At 47.8% G+C, this 18,528-nt stretch overlaps 1 protein-coding gene across 1 annotated transcript in view; it reads right to left on the reverse strand.

The window, feature by feature from the left end:
• Positions 1-15,366, reverse strand: part of mthfd1l (methylenetetrahydrofolate dehydrogenase (NADP+ dependent) 1 like) — a 36,127-nt gene extending 20,761 nt beyond the window's left edge. The window contains exons 1-19 of the mRNA XM_048986409.1: positions 14,915-15,366; positions 13,616-13,700; positions 13,205-13,255; positions 13,060-13,113; positions 11,825-11,949; positions 11,499-11,599; positions 10,752-10,888; positions 10,386-10,497; positions 10,088-10,152; positions 9,589-9,686; positions 8,896-9,069; positions 6,897-7,033; positions 6,731-6,777; positions 6,277-6,384; positions 5,718-5,792; positions 4,111-4,213; positions 3,576-3,652; positions 2,386-2,526; positions 2,172-2,240 (exon numbers count right to left, since the gene is read on the reverse strand). Coding sequence (XP_048842366.1) covers positions 2,172-2,240; positions 2,386-2,526; positions 3,576-3,652; positions 4,111-4,213; positions 5,718-5,792; positions 6,277-6,384; positions 6,731-6,777; positions 6,897-7,033; positions 8,896-9,069; positions 9,589-9,686; positions 10,088-10,152; positions 10,386-10,497; positions 10,752-10,888; positions 11,499-11,599; positions 11,825-11,949; positions 13,060-13,113; positions 13,205-13,255; positions 13,616-13,700; positions 14,915-15,141 — 1,986 coding nt within the window. The 5' untranslated portion in view covers positions 15,142-15,366. The remainder of the gene's footprint in view (positions 1-2,171; positions 2,241-2,385; positions 2,527-3,575; positions 3,653-4,110; positions 4,214-5,717; positions 5,793-6,276; positions 6,385-6,730; positions 6,778-6,896; positions 7,034-8,895; positions 9,070-9,588; positions 9,687-10,087; positions 10,153-10,385; positions 10,498-10,751; positions 10,889-11,498; positions 11,600-11,824; positions 11,950-13,059; positions 13,114-13,204; positions 13,256-13,615; positions 13,701-14,914) is intronic.
• Positions 15,367-18,528: the final 3,162 nt, after the last annotated feature.

The following is an 18,528-nucleotide window of genomic DNA, read 5'->3' on the forward strand; positions in this document are numbered from 1 at the left end:
ACCCCAGCTCCCAGCCTGACCCCACCCCCAGCCTGATCCCAGCTCCCAGCCTGACCCCACCCCCAGCCTGATCCCAGCTCCCAGCCTGACCCCAGCTCCCAGCCTGACCCCGCCTCAGCCTGACCCCAGCTCCCAGCCTGACCCCGCCTCAGCCTGACCCCAGCTCCCAGCCTGACCCCACCCCCAGCCTGATCCCAGCTCCCAGCCTGACCCCAGCTCCCAGCCTGACCCCACCCCCAGCCTGACCCCGCCTCAGCCTGACCCCAGCTCCCAGCCTGACCCCGCCTCCAGCCTGACCCCAGCTCCCAGCCTGACCCCGCCTCAGCCTGACCCCAGCTCCCAGCCTGACCCCACCCCCAGCCTGACCCCGCCTCCAGCCTGACCCCACCCCAGCCTGACCCCACCCCCAGCCTGACCCCACCCCCAGCCTGACCCCACCCCCAGCCTGACCCCACCTCCAGCCTGACCCCGCCTCCAGCCTGACCCCGCCTCCAGCCTGACCCCGCCTCCAGCCTGACCCCAGCTCCCAGCCTTCTTGTCAGCAATACTGCAGATTCGGTGGGCTGTTTCAGGAATCCGTTGATACGTTGAGGTGACTGGCGACGCCCACTGACCACGCCCACAATATAAATTCATATTTATATTTTCACTACATGATTTTGGCAGATGCATTTTTCGCAAGCGACATACATTTTTGAGAAAAAGAGGGATGAGATAATCTCTGGATCATTTAGGGGTTAAGGGCCTTGCTCAAGGGTTCAACAGTGTCCAATCACAGGCACAGCCACCAGACACCACCCCCAAAAAAAGAATCAATGTGGTGGAGCCAAGTCTGTTGGCACCCCAATGGAAACAGTAACTAACTAAAACATGAGGTCTATCCCCACAAAAGGAATTTTTCAGGAACCAGGAACTTCTGTTGCATTCCCACCCTTTTAAAATTTCAAGCACCAGCTCGCAGAAGTGAAAAGAGTAATTGGTGGACAAAAACAGAAGGAATTATTTTTGCATTTGCATTGCATAAAATGCACCAACGAATGCATTTTTTTTTCACTTGCGTCTCCACATTTCTATGTAAGAAAATTTCCTTTCTTATAGTGATGCACCAATATGAAAATGTTGAACAATACCAATAACTGATATATTTTTGTGCAACATTTTTGCTGATATTGAGTTGGGGGGCGTGCCAATAGTTTTTGTCTGTTTTATATTGTGGAAAACAAATGTTCGATCTGCAGGCCAGATTTAAAATCACGATTTGTCCTAAAAATCACGGTATGGGCCTTACTGGGCTGTGGTCAGCTTTGTGACCCTCTTATAACAAGAGATGCCATCCCTCCCATATCAAAAAACACAATGGTGTGTCCTGCTTTGAACCAATGCAGGACATAATTTGTCCCGTATTTTTGCATCATACAATCGATCCTCCCATTTCCCCCCAATAACTAAGAAATTAACAAAACAGTTGGTTCATCCTCCATTGTTTTGGGGTGGGGGTGTAGTTTCCTCGGTTCTGAAACTACGTGTGAAGCTTTTTTTACGACTCCCGTGCTGATTCAGCACAAACGTCACAGATCCTGTTGTGCGGTGGGAAAGCGGCACACTAAGATTGGCCAGGATCGACAAAAGTTCCTGGTCGAGACAGATCAAGAACTTGCAAACAAGAAAAAGTTCCTGAATTTAGTTCTGCTGAGCTTTTTCACCATATAAAGCTGAACAGCAGGTGTCTCTGCTCAGTTAAGCACAACAGAAAAACTAATAAAATCTGACAATAAAAAAAAAAAGGTGGAGATCCAAATGCCTGAATGATATGTAAATCCAGAAAGTCAAAGCAGCTGAACTGTGGTGCGCAGGAGATTTAATCCTGTGTGCTTCGTGAGCTCTGGGCTGACAGATCTGGCATCCGAAAGCATGAGGACATGAAAACAAGAGGGACCAGATCACCATCTAACACAAACCAGATGGAGTGAACCGTCCTCCTGAGGTTCTGCTGAGGGCCAGCCGCACAAGTCTGGTTCTTCTCCGTAGCGGCCTGATTGCCCTAGCAGTGCTGGCTGTCTTCTGAGGTCTCACAAGGGACGTCACAGAACAAGTATATGTCCGCAAGACTCTCCTGACCACCCCCAGAGAGCCTGTGACCTCCCTGCTCCCATCTCCTGGTTCAGACTCACCTCTAGCGTCTGCATGAGTGTAGGTTTGATGGCATCTTTCATCAAAACGGCCAGGGCTCCAGTGACGCCCTAAAGTAAGCACACAATTATTCACACTTGTTTAAACCTGGAAAATGAAACTGGTTTGAGTCCAGCAGCTTGTGGGCTCTTCCCGTCCAGCCAGCCCTGGCTCTGAATGCTCCACAGCTGCGCCCAGGCCCCGATTCTGACGTACCAGATCGTCGGCGGTGACCGGCTGTCCCGTGCGGCTGCTGCCTACCACCATGCGGCCCAGTCGGAGCTTCATGTCCCGCAGGCTGTCCGTCAGAGCCAGGATGGCCATGATCTCGCTGGCCACGGCGATGTCGAACTGGGCCTGCAGAGGGGGCAGAGGAGACGTCACACATTGTGTGTCTCGAAGGGGGGGGGGGGGGGGGGGGGGGGAGTCACTCAGCACACACACCTCAAAAATGTTAAGTCATACATTTCAGTAAGTGTCCCACAAGAAGTGACGTGAATTTGAGTAAAAAAAAAAAAAGTCAGCGTCAGATGAGATGTTCGACCTTAGAGAAGAAGAATCCGAATCAGAAAAAAGTAGATATTTCGCCCTCATTTTGGGGGGTGTAACAGCCAGTGCGGCCACAGTACACCCAAGGAAGCGACGAATGCCACATGTGACCCCTGAAAGGGTCAACTGCCACATCTCAGCAGGATGCTTTCGGAACTTTAGCCATGCATTGTGGGGGGGGGGGCGATTATGAATGCTTGGTGGTGCCTACAGGGAGCCTCAAACCTCACGGAGCAGCGTCGGCTGGCGGTGCTGAAAGGCATGCTGGGAAAGCGCGTGTAAACGTGTGTGGACAGCGAAGCGCCCGCTGTTGTCTACCGCCCTAGTACAGGGTAGGGGTACCGCCCTAGTACAGGGTAGGGGTACCGCCCTAGTACAGCATTAATGTACCCCAATGGTACGAAAAGGTTCCTGAGTCCTTTTCTGTATCTTAAAAGGTACATAGAACTAGGGTACAATTGGCAGACTCTTGAGACTATAGGCCCAGTGACAAGTAACTGTACCCCCAAATTTACAAACTGGTACTTTTTTTTTCTGCCAGTGCTGCAGGCTACTCGCATTTGTGCATCAGGCACTGACATCCCATAATGGTCCCAGCTCCCTATCTAAGATCCCTATATAAGCAGAACTAATGGAATCTCCAAATTACAAATGTGCAATAAGGACAAGACACTGAGATCACTAGGATCCTGTACTGGATAAGCAGTTATGGATGGATGGATGGATGGATGGATGGATGGAGGAATGGATGGATCAAAGTATAAGGCAATCAAATGAAGCTATTAATGAAAGAAAGAACAACAGTAATCATACTGCAAGAGCGCCTCCACCTGCTGGAATTCAGGAATAGCACGTACCTCCCGCGTCATTCCCTTTTCGGTACCCGCTTGTCCGACGGTGATCTTCCTCAGAAAGCGGTCGTTGGTGTCAATGACTGCAAAGGAGACGGAAAGCCCCCATTGAGCGCCCAGCGTAGGTTCGAGGGCTGCGACTCACCACACCTCCGCGCGCCGATCGGCTCCAACTGGACTGCGGCCCCCCCGTGACCCCGGTGGGGTGGATTACGTCGTTTGGGAGAGCGGCTGACAGCAAGGAGAATCGATTCGCACCACAAAGGCAAATAGCGTTAAACAAACGTCGGGGCGACATCGTAAATCCCACGGCAACGGGAGGACGGGGGGAAACATGAGGCGATAAAAATCTAAAACAAACGCTCGATGGAGGTCTTCATTTTTTAGCCCCTCCCAAGACTTATATACATTTTCCAGGAAAGCAGGGGGGTGTTTAAACTGTCCATGACGCCAAGGCCCCGACGCATCATCCATCTCGGCCAACCCAGATTTGAACAGGGCCGCCTTACACCCAGCAGGGAGGCAGTAGGGGGCGCCCTACCTCTCTGCCAGGTGACCTTGGTGGGGTCGAGGTCCAGCCTGACAAACGAGCGGATCTCCTCCGCTGTGAGCATGCCTGGGTCGCTCTTCTCGATGCCGAGACGCTGTGGAGGGGAGGGACAGGACAGTGACACAATGTACGTCCTCCTGCATAACCTGCAGAGGGGGCTGGAACTACCTGAATAGCGTTTCTGCTTTACATTGGCATAAGGTATAAAAAAAACAGCAGGATCGAAAAGCATATTCAGGCCTTCATTAAAAGTTTATCCCATCTAAATCTATTTTTCCAAACCATTCTATAGAGCCAGCTATTTTACTATAAAAATGCATGTTATGGACTGTACTGGGATTTGACCCCACAACCTAAAGGTCACTAGGCCACATCCTTAAAAACTACACTGTCGGTCGCGTAGTATTCCCAGCTCTGGTTAGGGCAGGAAGGTCTTGTGGGAGATTTGTGAATGCAGCCAATGTTTTAGGGTTACCACACACGGCCTTTTACCAGCATGTTTGTATTTCTTGTAAGGATGAAGTTTGTGAATCCCCACAAGACAGATTTTACAACTTCGCATCTGCCATTGTTACCAGTTGGGCACTGAGTTGCGGTGAGAGGGGAGGCGGCGATTGGTCCCCACAGATACAGCTATGAGAAGAATGTGCGTAGGTGCGACTGTGTGTCTCCTCACGATCTGGCCTTGACTGCAGAAAAGCAGGAGACCAGTGGTCTGTTTCAGACAGGCCTTCAGCTGGGAGAAACAGCAGCTGCTCAGGTCCAGTCACACCCAGATCCCCAGACCGGCCAAAGACCAGTTACATAAACAATATACTGGCTGTGGACATTCACGGCCAATCGGCAGTGGGACAAAACATAACTAATGACTCCTAACCAATTATGAGGAGCGAGAGCAAAAAAATAAAAACCCCTCTGACTTCCTGTTTTCCCTCGCCAACGCAGCCTCCTGTTTTGAGATACATGCATAAAAATGTCATAACGTGGTTGTCTTGATTACACCCCTCCAGAAATGAGAGCTTTTATTAAAATTGTCAGTATGGTGAACCTAGACACTGGGGTATGGAACTGTCCCGCTTCCGTAATGCAGAAACAGACAGACAGCCCCCCCACACGCACACACTGAATCCAGCGGCACTCATCCCTTAACCCCCATCACTGAGTATATCCTCCCTGCTTCTCCTCATCCTTGCGGACTTGGCCCTTGCTCTCCCCTCCTGGCAACTCCTCGGTCCCACAAAGCCCCTCACACATCATCCAAGTACATAAGAGTCTCACATCCCAAACTCCTGAATTTCAGACCCAAGACAAACAGAACATCCCTTTGTTTATGGTTTGAAGATGAACCTCAGCCTTATTTCCTATTGTTTTTACTGTCCACAATGAGACACGTTGACCTTTGCAATTCCAGCTGTTTACAGTTGTCATTGTGAAGGCTCCTCTCTTCGCATTCAGTTATGGGTAAATTTATTTAGAAAGGTATTGTTGCTATATCATGTAATATTTGATTTCAAGCTCAATTATGCCCTCTAGTGGAGGTATTAATAAGTGTAGTCGCAAACATAATCAGCGATATGACCCGATCGGTCCACACTTACCCGTAATCTGGCTATCTGTATGGGCGAGAACTTCCTCAGTCCATTAAGAGAGGGCACCAGTCTGCTGTACAATGCCTGATGACCATGCCGAAGAGGAAAGACAGGGAGATTAAATCGCCGGCTTCCCACAATGGCCTGATATTTAACTCTCTGTTGCTCGCAATAAAATTTTCCAGAGAGATGCATAGTGAAAATCAAAATATTACTAAGGGCTATAACTTGGTAGAGCAGAAATTCCATCTACCCCACAAGCAAGGGGGGTGGCTGAAGGATTTCCACAGGCTTAGAGAGACATCTCCTCTTATAACGATTGTGTAAATAAAACTATTGCGAACAAACCCAAATGTTTTATGATGCCATAAATAAAAGCACACAATTAACCTCTGATGATGAATAGGAAACATTACAAATAAACAATATTAAACAAAAAGACAGCATAATTTACAGCTTTGTGTTAGACCTCCATCGGAAGAATATGTGGCAGGTAAAAAAGAGTTACAAAGAACATTTAAGGGGCGGAGCATAGCACTCACAGGCCACGCCCTGCCAGACACCTTACCTTGTCTGATTGGGTGGCCTCATGTAAGATGCGGGCGTCGACAGCTGCAGCGACCAGGTTGTTAGCAGCAGTGATGGCATGGATGTCTCCTGTCAGGTGGAGGTTGAACTGGGGGGGAAGGGCAGCATTCAGTGTGGTGAAAAGCTACGTCAACATTAATGGCGTAATGGTTAAGCCAGTGACCCTAATATTAACATGTGCCAATTAACATCTGCAGTACAGGTACACTAAAAACATGGTGATTGACGTGGAGCTCCTTGGGGAAAAATGTAGCTATGGGAAAAACAAGACTTCTAAAGTGACCAATAGAAAGTGATGATGTCATAGGATGTTGGATGAACCAGCCAGGGATTGGCAGAGGTAGGTAATCCCGCCCACTCTCAGCTTTGAAGCCTGAAGCCTCAGATCTGCTGCTGCTAGTCTAGAGCTGCCGATCCAGTTAGAGTCCACATACCTCCTCCATGGGAATGACCTGGGCGTATCCTCCTCCTGCAGCTCCACCTACAGACAAAGGCAACAAAAAGTCAGAGTGACCTTAGAGATGTGTGTAGAGGCAGGCGTGCCGTAAACCTCAGGGCCACTCCCAGCACCCCTGCCGGCGCCGTCCCCACACTGCAAACCTTTCACCCCGAAGGTGGGTCCCTGCGATGGCTGCCGGAGACAGGCGAAGGAGTTGACCTTCAGGTGGGCCGTGAGTGCCTGCACCAAGCCGATGGTCACCGTGCTCTTGCCCTCACCCAACGGCGTGGGGGTGATGCTGCAACAAACACACGCACACGCTTTAATCACAGCGCTCATGTCCTACCCCAAACGGACCGACACCGCAGCAATACGAAATGAAGAGATGTCTTTATCCCGACATACAAGACCAACCCAATCCAAAGGATATGATGGACTAACAAGTAGCATATCATGGACCTTGGGTCTTATCCCCTCGACAGAACTGTAGTAAGCTGTGGTCAAGGAACCAGCAACAATGAAATAAAATGCCCTTATTGTCACTGAACATGTGGCAAGTACAATGAAATACATTATTCGTCAATCTCATTATGCGGGACACAGCATAAAGAGCATGGAGTCAAAGGGGAGGGTCGGCCATTTACCTGCCGCCCTTACAGCAGGTAGGGTCAAGGGCTTTGCTCAGTGGGCCAAAGGTCGTATGATTGCTCTGATTACCACAGGAGTAGAGCCAGTAACAATCTTAACATAGGCATAGGATCCTGACCCGCACAGCAAAATGTCACATGGTGCAAAAGCCCGCATGCAACTGGGCGGCGAGACGTCACCGACTGTTAATCTTCCACAGCTGCACAGCGAAATGGCGCCCTGCCTCCGGAGAGCCACATGACTGACCGGGTGAGCGAGTCCATGGCCCCAAATTACCTGCCATTCCCACCTTGTAATCTGTATCATCTGACTGGAAAACGCATGAAATTTAATTGGTGTACGGAGGTGCTCCTGGTGAACACAGCACCAGCTCACGTGACACATCAGCGCATTAGGGGTGAGCTCCTTAAAATATAACCAACCAGGGCAGGAGATGTGAAAGCAGGGCGGTTCAAAGCTAGCCATGAGACCGCTACGGTCAACTGGGGCCATAACGCACTTATTATGGGCGTCTCTGTGCTAGGGTTACCATACGTCCGGGTTTTGGGTTTTCCCAGACGCAAATTTTCGTTTTACAAGGGTGGTTAGGAAAATCTCAATAATATTCATGAGGGAAGTGCTATCTGATTGGCTGGTGAACATGCAAACTATTCTAATCCCCGGACACATCCTCTTTTTCATCTCACCAAATATGGTGACCCTGCTTCAGGTACAAATTAGCACTAACGAGATTAGAGGTAAACACGTGGGAGCTGGCAGTTAGCCCTGACACCACGCCGGACAAAACTGTGAGAGAGCTGGAGCTAGCCACATGGAATATAGCTATTTAGGAGTTAGCTATTTAGCAATAGGCTAGCAAGAACCATCTGAAAGCACAAGGGAGCTGGTCACGTGTGGACTAACCCTTTGGAAGGCAACCACATGGCTAGCTAACCTGTTAGGGCTAACCTTAGCTACATGAGAGCTACAGATTGTACAGAAATGCCCGTCTGTCTACATTATCCGAGCGCTGCCAGGCCTAATTTGACTTCACGCTTGGTTTCTCCCACAGATCTCTGGAAAGAGGAGAATAAGACATAACTCATGGGTGCCTGGGTGTGGGGAGGAGTATGGGGGGGGGGGGGGGGCAACACAGCAGTCTGGGGGAGGGGTCTTGTGCTGTTCCCAGAGATAAAATACAAAAATCTGTACACACACAGCATCAGAAGGTCGTCCCAGCCATATAAGATAAGGTAGGTGCGTGGTTTTGGTCGGTGGGGGGTGATACTACTCACATCGGAATTTGGTCAAATAACCTGCAGATTCCCAGCTCCACCCACGCCACCCCAACCAGCACCGCCCCCATGGAGCCCCAGGCACGGCAGCTGAGCTTTGCCGGGGGGAAATGGGCCTCTGTGACTCCTGCCGAGTCCTGGATGACTCCAAGGCATTTATGCACCTAAACCGGCTTTGAAAAAGACACTTTTCTGGAAACATGGCCCTAAACGACAGAAGGGGAGAGGCGTTCCTCACCCAGCCACTAGGACGTATTTCCCATCCCGCTGCCCTTTCAGCCTCTCCAGCAGGGACAGCCGCACCTTGGCTTTCGTTCTGCCGTAGGCCTCCATCTCCTCTGGCAGGAGGCCTATCTCCTTGGCCAGCAGCTCGATGGCCTTCGGCGTCTGGCTCCGGGAGATCTCGATGTCGCTGTGAATCCACACCCAGGGTTTGCACGTATTATGAAGAGACCCAGCTGGTCAGGAGACGCACCTACATCTACACGAAGCTGGCCGAGATGTTCGCCTGTACAGGGTTACCATCTCTACCGCATCTGGCATGACACTTGCTTTTTCTAGAAATCTACATCATTGCATTATAAACCTAAAATCAGCTACATCTAAAGCATTGCTTTGCAAGCCATACAGACTATTTACACCATACTAAAACTGTTACATACATGTAAACGCGTGTGCATGTGTGTGCAGACTGGAATTGAATTGAAGCTCTCGCTCCACCCAGCTCACTAAAATTGGCAGCCCTGCTTTTACCCTGAGTTTAGCTGCTTGTTTTGTTTTTGGTCAGAGTTTCTGCGAGACCAAGAAGCAGAAGGTGGGGGGGCACAGCAGAGGAGATGCCCAGGCAAGAGCCCAGCCTACCTGGGCACAGCAGAGGAGCCCAGCCTACCTGGGCACAGCAGAGGAGATGCCCAGGAAGAGCCCAGCCTACCTGGGCACAGGACACAGAGGCTGCAGCTTCAGGCTTCTCAGTCTCCACGGCTGGTACTGCTGCCTCTCCATCCACCTGCGGCTGCTCTCTACCACGTTCTGCACAGATTTGGTGGGGGGGGGGGAGATGGTTTGCTAAGGCAGCGCAGTGTTTTACAGATCCATGTGGAGAACTCCCAGAATCCACGCTGCCACATGTACAAATATCTACAGGGTATTTTTCAAGATTTGTCACAGAGAACTGAAATTATAGGGGTCATAAACACACAGCACATTATGTGCATATCGGCTCGTGTTACATAGCACCCTGTTAGACATGCTCGCAGTAGGAATACCAATAGGCCATAAAATGTGGCATTAAGACTTCTGAGTGCAGTGCATCTTCTCTGAGATCAGAAGCCGTCTTTGGGGTCACCAGCGGGACAGTGGCTGCATCAGTAAGTGCAGAACCAGAAAGATCCCTACAGCTGCAAAAAGCAGAATCACGATCTATATTCTACCTGCATCCTGAGAGCTGCAGCCAGAGGCTCCACCCCCAGCATGCGAACGGGGGCATCCTGGTGCTCTGTGAACACATGGAGACAGGAGTCAGTGATCAATGCAGAGCCTGAGGTGCTCTATGAGCTCATACAGTCGAACCAATAACCGTCAGCTAAACATAAGCAACGGGAGAAATTAGGTTTGAAGCCCACATGTGGGCAGCTACTGTAGGCTGTAAACCTGTATAACCCGCTTCCCACTGGACATTCGATTGGTTCCTATGCAGTTCATGTAACATCTTGGGTTACCATGGGTTACCTGATAAATCGGCATGGCGACAGTTCATAACAGAAGTCCCTGGTCTCAGCCAGCTGGCCAAAAACTCTGTAGGTCCTGTGCTGGTCAGCACGACAACATCCGCCTGCGAAACCTGCAGGATGGCAACTGGTTTAGTTGTCGAACTGATTCTGAATAAGAAACCCTAACTGGTTCATCGCTATTATTGCTCCCATTCTAGAACTACAGCTGTTCTGTAACTGTAACTCTTTACTCCCACCTTCTGGTTAATATAATCATTGCATCAAAGTCATACTACAATGAAAAGAAACTGACTTCAACTTCAATAACTATACATAGCAGAGGCTGTGATATTGTTTGTCCTGCACTATAGGTCCATAAAATAACCTGTTTCTGCAGGTCATCGGCGGTCCACACACTGCTGAGAGCCAGCATCCCCCGCTGTTGAATCAGGCACTGCATGGCCACCTCAAGGGGTCCATTCTCACCCACAATCACCACACTCTTCCCTGGCGCACACAGACCTGTTAGAAGATGATCAGAAACGCCAAAGTTATGCCTTTCACTGCATATAGCAGAACCCAGTCACTGTTACTTTATCATTTGCTTATGGTACAACGCATCCAGATTGACTATAGGACTAAAACACTAAAACACTAAAGGATTTTTAGGAGATGACAGGCACTGGTAACACTGTACTTGAGGGGACATGAATAATGTAATAGTACATGCTTACGTAATGCATTAATTAACCAGTAACTAAGTGTTTAAGTACTGATCCCATGCTCATTCATAATTAATCAATCATGACAGTTCATGTACTTTATGGGGAAACCTATATTAGTTCATGATTTGTTCTTGAGTAGTAAATGAGTTTATGTAGTTTTGCCCCCTCAAGTGAAGTCTTACCATTATGAACTAATTAGTGAACTGTTAACTAATACAGTACCTGAATGGAATACAAAAACTGGCATGACTGATGAATAAACTAGGAATCAGTACTTAAACGCTAAGTTACTGGTTAATTAATGCATTAAGTAAGCATGTACTGCTACATTATTCATGTCCCCTCAAGTAAAGTGTGACCCAGGCACCTCACGGTCATGCAGTGAACCCCTCATTACACAAACACACCAAGTCGTTCCAAGAGCACCATCACTGCGCTGGCAAACGGAGGGACAAAGCTGTCTTTGAGATCGCCCCGCACGAGTCTTCCCAAGTTGAGGTCCGTCACCCTGGAATGTGAGTGGGGTGGTTAACTTTCATTATCAACCACCAGAGCTCAGAAATATTAAATTATCTGGATTAATAAAACCAATAGCAAAAGGTCCTATGCAGCTCTACCTACAGAGCTAAGGGTTAGGAGGGATCTAGGAGGGATCTAGGAGGGATCTAGGAGGGACAGCCAATCAGGATCCAGTCTAAAAGGTTCCATAATTAGTCCCCGTTCAGACACCCACCCTTCCACATCCTTGTTTGGGGCGATGGCGTTGAGCACACAACTGGTGAGGGAGGCGTGTGGCAGATGCAGGATCACACCATGCACCTTAGGATCCTCATTGAGCCTCTGGACCTCCTCCATGATCTGCGCATGTGGGTGAACCAGCGACGTAGAAGGACCCGCGTTAGGTTCCACACACACACTCTGGGCATAATTAATCTACTATAATTAAACATGGAAAAAAGCTTTTTCCTTCACTTACAGATAAATGCTTCTCAGTAAATTTATTTTCAATACTATACAGACTTTATAGACTATACAGTTTATACATACTGACAATCAATCAGCAAAATGAATATTTACACATTTTAAACAACAACCCCCAGCGTCATAAAATTTTAATAAACTGAAACAAATCACATCAGACTTTCTCTAAGGAATGCTGTGCACAATCATTTGTTGACACCAAATAATCCATCCACCCATCCATCCATCCATCCATCCATCCATCCATCCATCAATCCATCCACTTTCTAAACTCCTCTGTCCTATGCAGGACTGCGGGGGGGGGGGGGGGGGGGGAAGCCAGCACAAAAGGCATGTGAAAAAAAATCTGAAGAAATACCTCAGATTGCATTCCTTGACATTTCCACCAGTTGTAATATTTGACTATGTTTATCGTGAAGCAGATGTGAGTTAGCTATTTAGCGGCCAGATACCCTATGCTACTGAAATGTTTTAATATCCATCCATCCATTTTCCACACCGCTTATCCTACTGGGTCGCAGGGGTCAGGAGCCTATCCCAGAAGCTATGGGCACGAGGCAGGGAACAACCCAGGATGGGGGGCCAGCCCATCGCAGGGCACACTCACACACCATTCACTCACACATGCACTCCTACAGGCAATTTAGTAACTCCAATTAGCCTCAGCAGGTCCTTGGACTGTGGGGGGAAACCGGAGTACCCGGAGGGAACCCCACGACGACATGGGGAGAATATGCAAACTCCACACACATGTGACCCAGGCGGAGACTCAAATCTGGGTCCCAGAGGTGTGAGGCAACAGTGCTAACCACTGCACCACCATGCCGCCCCATGTTTTAATATTATGAATTCAATTTCATTTAATTTTGTTCACTGCTGTTGTCGGGAGGGCTCCGAACACCCAGAGTCGGCCCTGCTGGAAGCTGGAGAGCAACCTCTGTAGACCGAATAGTTATCTAGAACACGTTTCCTGCCAGCTCTCTTTACCTCATCTTCCATACAGTCCGTCGGCAAGCAAATCCGCATGACGTTTAACCCAACCTGGAAAAACAGACAGAAATAATCTGGTAACCACTTCCTTACAGATTACAGGCGCATTGGAACTAGACGAGAGGACAGGGACACAACTGACCTTCCCAGCCAGATCCTTGTTGGTCGTCAGCAAATTGTCGTCCTCACCGGCCTGTGGGGTGCGGGAAAGGAGATGGGAGGAGGTCAATGACTCGTTAAGACAACGGGACAATGAGAGTGAAGTTGGGGGGGGGGGTGTAAAAGAGGGTTCTTGAATAATGCATGAGGATCATTGTTTGGGGGGGGTGGTGACTGAACAGGCAATCTGGATTATTCTATAATGATGAAATTCATGGCTATGGTATGAAGAAAATGGGATAATGAGATTAGAGGGAGTGTGTTTCAGCCCCAATAACCCTCCTACCCGCAGTTATCATTTCCTTTAACGCAGCCCCGCAGTGGGTCCCATCAACAGCACCAATGTCATGTGTCACTTTGTACAACCAAGCGGAGGTATGGAGCGCCTGCTAACCTGTATGATGGCAAGCACAGGCTGGGGGGCGGACTGGTGCTGCTGCAGCTGGGCAATGCCATCTCTGGACTTCCTGATGATCTCACTGTAAGGGGGGGGGACGACGACACTCGATTAAAGCAAAACAACTTGCAGACCGAAGCTCTTAGCAAAGTCTGAAAGATCGAGCCAAGGCTGACTGGGGGACCTTCAGACTAGGCACAAATCGAGGGACTCCGAGTAGAACAGCACGGAGATACCTTAATTAGCAAGCCTGTCAGATCCACTGTAACACTGTAATTGATGGAGCACAAATATAGTATTATACTATTATTTATCTATTAATTAACCACAAACTAAGTCTTAGTTACATACCGATCTCATGTTAATTCGTCATTAATGAATTATGATGCATCTTTCATCCCAAGCAGTTACTATATTTGTTTGTGAACTCCTGAAGTAACTACTGAAAGAACAGATCATGAATAACAAAAGTGAAATACTGATCTCATTTTTGTTCATCATAAATGAATCGTGACGCATATTTTTTTCTCAGTTAGCGACTATATTAGTTCAGGATTTGTTCATAATTAGTACTTCAGTAGTAACTGAGTTATTATTAAGAATTTGAGCCCCGTATAGTAAAGTGTACCACGGAACTGTTACGACCCAAATAAGGTTATTTCCCTCGGGGAAAACCAGCTGGCAATCTGCCACGGTCCACGGTGCCTTCACCCTGATCGCTCATAGCCTAACTAAAGCGCTAATAACGCGCTCGACTAGACGAACACAAGTCCGTGCATATGCATAATCACGTGAATATATTTATCAGCTAGATACCACGAGAGAGTGACATGCATAGGCCTACATGTATTAAGAAATCACTGGATTAATAACTGTAAAGACAACCAAGAAAACAGCGGCCACCGTTTGTCAGCTACAGAAAGACGGCATGAGTAAGAACTCGGGAAGGTTGCGTAAGCGGATCCCACCTCCCCACCCCCGTACACAGTATCACACGTGGTGACCAGGCGCTGTTCATTTAGAGCCGACAGCGGAGCAGGACACCGAACACGGAAAACCATCGATTTTCACACAAATCAAACTGCTGTGCTGCTTCACATGCAAGTTACTAATGTTAAATCTCAGCCGTTTGTCTGCTTATTACTCTACTATCAGCAAGGAAGTACAATTAAAGAGTGAAAGTAACATTAATCTCTTGTAAAATTCTGCTCGAACAGGAAATGACTTGTTCATTGTCCCAGCTGTAAGCACCATATGGTGTTATAAACTGAAACAGTTTATGACTTTTTAACTTACCCGATCGACTCTTCGTACCAGACATCGCCGCTTCGCTCCCGGTATTTCTCCACATTTCTGATCACCGCTTCCGATGAACCACCAGCGCCGGCAGAGGCAGCATCTCGGACCGACGAGGTGCCGATAGCAGGAAAGGTCCTCAGGAGCCCGACACCGGAGCGGCACTGTCTGCGGGATGAGCCGGGAAAGATCCTGCAGGCGCTCCGAAATGCGGCGGACAGTCTCATGATGTAAACCCGAAGGAAGTCCTGTGTCTGCTCCCCAGTTCAGATGTTACCTTCTAAAGAGCCGAGTGCGGGGGCGCGACTAGCCGACACGTGGACGCGCACGTCCCCAGAAGGCAGAAATGTCGCGTCTTTGTCCTCACATATGCCACTCACACCGGGCAGATACGCCAGTTTGTTCGCGGATAAATAACACTGTTTATGGAAATGTAAATAATTTACGTTATGATCTTTATGGGTAAGGTTTTCCACATAACGTTGCCATGATTCATACTTTCATACATAACTTGCCACAACACGCAAACATGTTTATTCGTGTTGTTAAGTTCGAGCCTATCTCGAAATTCGCACACTCCCCCCCCCCCCAACAAAGTGTCACCTAGTTACCTAGCCCCACCCCCTCCTTCCCTTAATGTTGCAATTTTCAATCTGAATACCAGATTTATACGGTATATGGCATTTGCCGAGTTGGCGGGGGTGAGGGTCCCACATTAGAATTTGCCGATCAGAGATATAATGTTCCACAAGGATGCAAAAAATAATTGTTCATATTTAGCGCCCCCTATGTTCTGCCCCCCTGAATGTATAGAAAACTACCAGGGTATTTGCCCCTTTCATGGCCCTATTAGTATTGTGATATTTTATTAGCCCTGCGGGGAAATTCTGTTTGCCACATCTTGCTTTCCATACAGGTGAGAGCAAGCTTGGGGGGTGGTCACAGACACCATGCAGTCTCCAAAGAGCTGGCGGTTAAGGGCCTTGCTCAAGGGCCCACAGACAAGTTGCTATTCTGCCAAAGCCAGGCACGAAGCAGCAAGCTGAAGGCTCATGCTTGTGTCCTTACTGGTTCCATTAAGGTAGACTAACAATAAGACAATTAACGATGTGAATTAATTTATAAAAAATTAAAGCTATAAAAAAAATATGGAGAAGAAAATTAAATGAGTTGATGCTTTGTCTGCACAAACACAGGTCCATTGGGAGTCTTCTTTTCAGACATGCTATCTTGTTCTTTCTTTGAGACATACACACATATACAGTTAAGAGTGAACCTTTGATCCAGGTCACTCATCCTGCAGCCCTAGGGCACTTTGGGGAATTAAGGGTCTAGATCAGTGGCCTGGCTGAGATGTGATTGTGGCTGTTTTCATATATATAGCCCTCCTTACACAAACCAAACTCAGTCCTGTTTAAGTGGACCAAGAAACAGAGAACTTGGTCCTCTTTGGATTCACACTGTCTACCACCTTTCAAAAGCTCCCGTCTCACTTTCTGCTCCACTTCAGCTTTTAATTTGGGCTCAATCCATTTCATATTCACACTTGGTCCCTTTGGACACTGAGCTGGTCACGAGAGTCTTTTCTTCCTCAACAAAAACCCGTATATTAATGATTGTGTTATGGTTTAACTTATGGTTTACAGATTATTCATCCATCCATTTTCCAACCTGCTTATCCTACTGGGTCGCGGGGGGTCCGGAGCCTATCCCGGAAGCAATGGGCACAAGGCAGGGAACAACCCAGGATGGAGGGCCAGCCCATCGCAGGGCACACTCACACGCCAGTCACTCACACATGCACACCTATGGGCAATTTAGCAACTCCAATCAGCCTCAGTATGTTTTTGGACTGTGAGGGGAAACCGGAGTACCAGGAGGAACCACGATGACATGGGGAGAACATGCAAACTCCACACACATGTGACCCAGGCGGAGACTCGAACCCGGGTCCCAGAAGTGTGAGGCAACCGTGCTAACCACTGCATCACCATGCTGCCCCCAGATTATTCATTTCCAACAAAAATACTACTTGCAAGTAAGTACAGGCTTAATTTCAATGCTTTCAAAAATGCTCAGTGAGCAGATGGTAATAAGAAAACAACAGAGGCTATTATATTATAATTAGGTATGTAAATTTTTTTAATCACCCGCTTTGGGGATTAATGGTAAGTAACAGGCGTACATATAATCGCATGTATTCAACAGACAGATCGAGACACTATTTAATCCCAACCATGTGATCGATCTAAAATCTTAAACCAATTTGCCAAATGGCTCTCAAAACAGAAGCATTAACCACTGAAAGTGCACCTAATAAGATGACAGATCTTAAGGCATAAGCCTACATTAAAATAAATCAAATATTGCGAATAATATTTTTCTCTTACGAACTCCTCCGTTAGGTCGTTTTTAAAACTGAGTAAATCAAGTAGCTGCAACTTTCCCACGAGATGCTAATTTTTGATTTTAGCTTGGAATTATGAGATTCTGTGCGACTTCACAGCCTAAACTCTCACGTTGTTTACAACCCGGAAGGAATAGTATAGGCCTAATAAAATCTATGATCAGATTATTTTCCATTTGAGAAATAACAAAATACTGCACTTGTTAACGAGATAAATTTCCCAGCTGAATGAGTTACTGCGATTTATCTAAAGGATTCCTCATAATTTTTTGATAGCTGTTTTGGTATTAATACTGCATGGTATCCAAATAGACTAGAGAAGGACGAAGAGAGCTGGGCACACTCTCTGTTCACATATTGTTAGCAAACACACCTGCTAAGTGGACTTGAAAGGAATTACTGAACTCGAACCACCTCTTGAAGAGGCCTGGGTTCAGTTCTCTCTGGGGGGGGGGGGTGTCTGAGTTCATTTGGAGCGTTTGTATATGGCTTGTTTTGTGTAGGAAGCACACTGAATCCGTTTCAATCGAACTGAATCAAGCCAAGTGCGAAAATACCCTGTTCCACTAACGCTCGAACCTGCAGTCTTCTAATCACAGGTACACAGGCCTAAACCACTGAGTCAAGCACCAGTATGGAAGGATGTACTGAATGCATGTACAGTATTAATACTGATAACTACACCCTTGTAAAAATCCTTTCCACTCATAACTACAAGTGCCCCATATGGACCTATGATCCTGTGAGTTTTCAAAGTAGTGAACCTTTGGCCATAAATAACTGACAGTCATGGGCTTCAAACTCCTCTGATGCCTCTAACAACAGCTGCTGAAATGCCAAGGGAGGCTCCTTCTCTGTAAGAGGCTGCATTTCCTCATTTCGCTCTCGCTGTAGCCACATTCCAGTCACGTGCTTCCCTTCACCCTCACTATAAGCCCAGACTGGCACCAAATTTAAGGGCCTTTGTTCTTTTGATCAGGCAGATTTTCATTAGATCAGACACAAGGCTCGATTAGAACAACATTAGCTCATTAGTCACTCAATAAGTAACACTGTGGTCTCTCGGTCTCAGCGTGTTTTGTCTTGGATGCTGGCCCAGCTCTGGGTGTTCAATGGAAAGCATCAATTCAATATATGCTCCACATATGTCTCCCAAAGACGACGAACACAAATTGGCATGTAGTAGGAGTTCCATCTGAGGCAGGGG

Source organism: Brienomyrus brachyistius, chromosome 19 (genome assembly GCF_023856365.1).
Source record: "Brienomyrus brachyistius isolate T26 chromosome 19, BBRACH_0.4, whole genome shotgun sequence".
Taxonomy (NCBI): Eukaryota; Metazoa; Chordata; class Actinopteri; order Osteoglossiformes; family Mormyridae; genus Brienomyrus; species Brienomyrus brachyistius.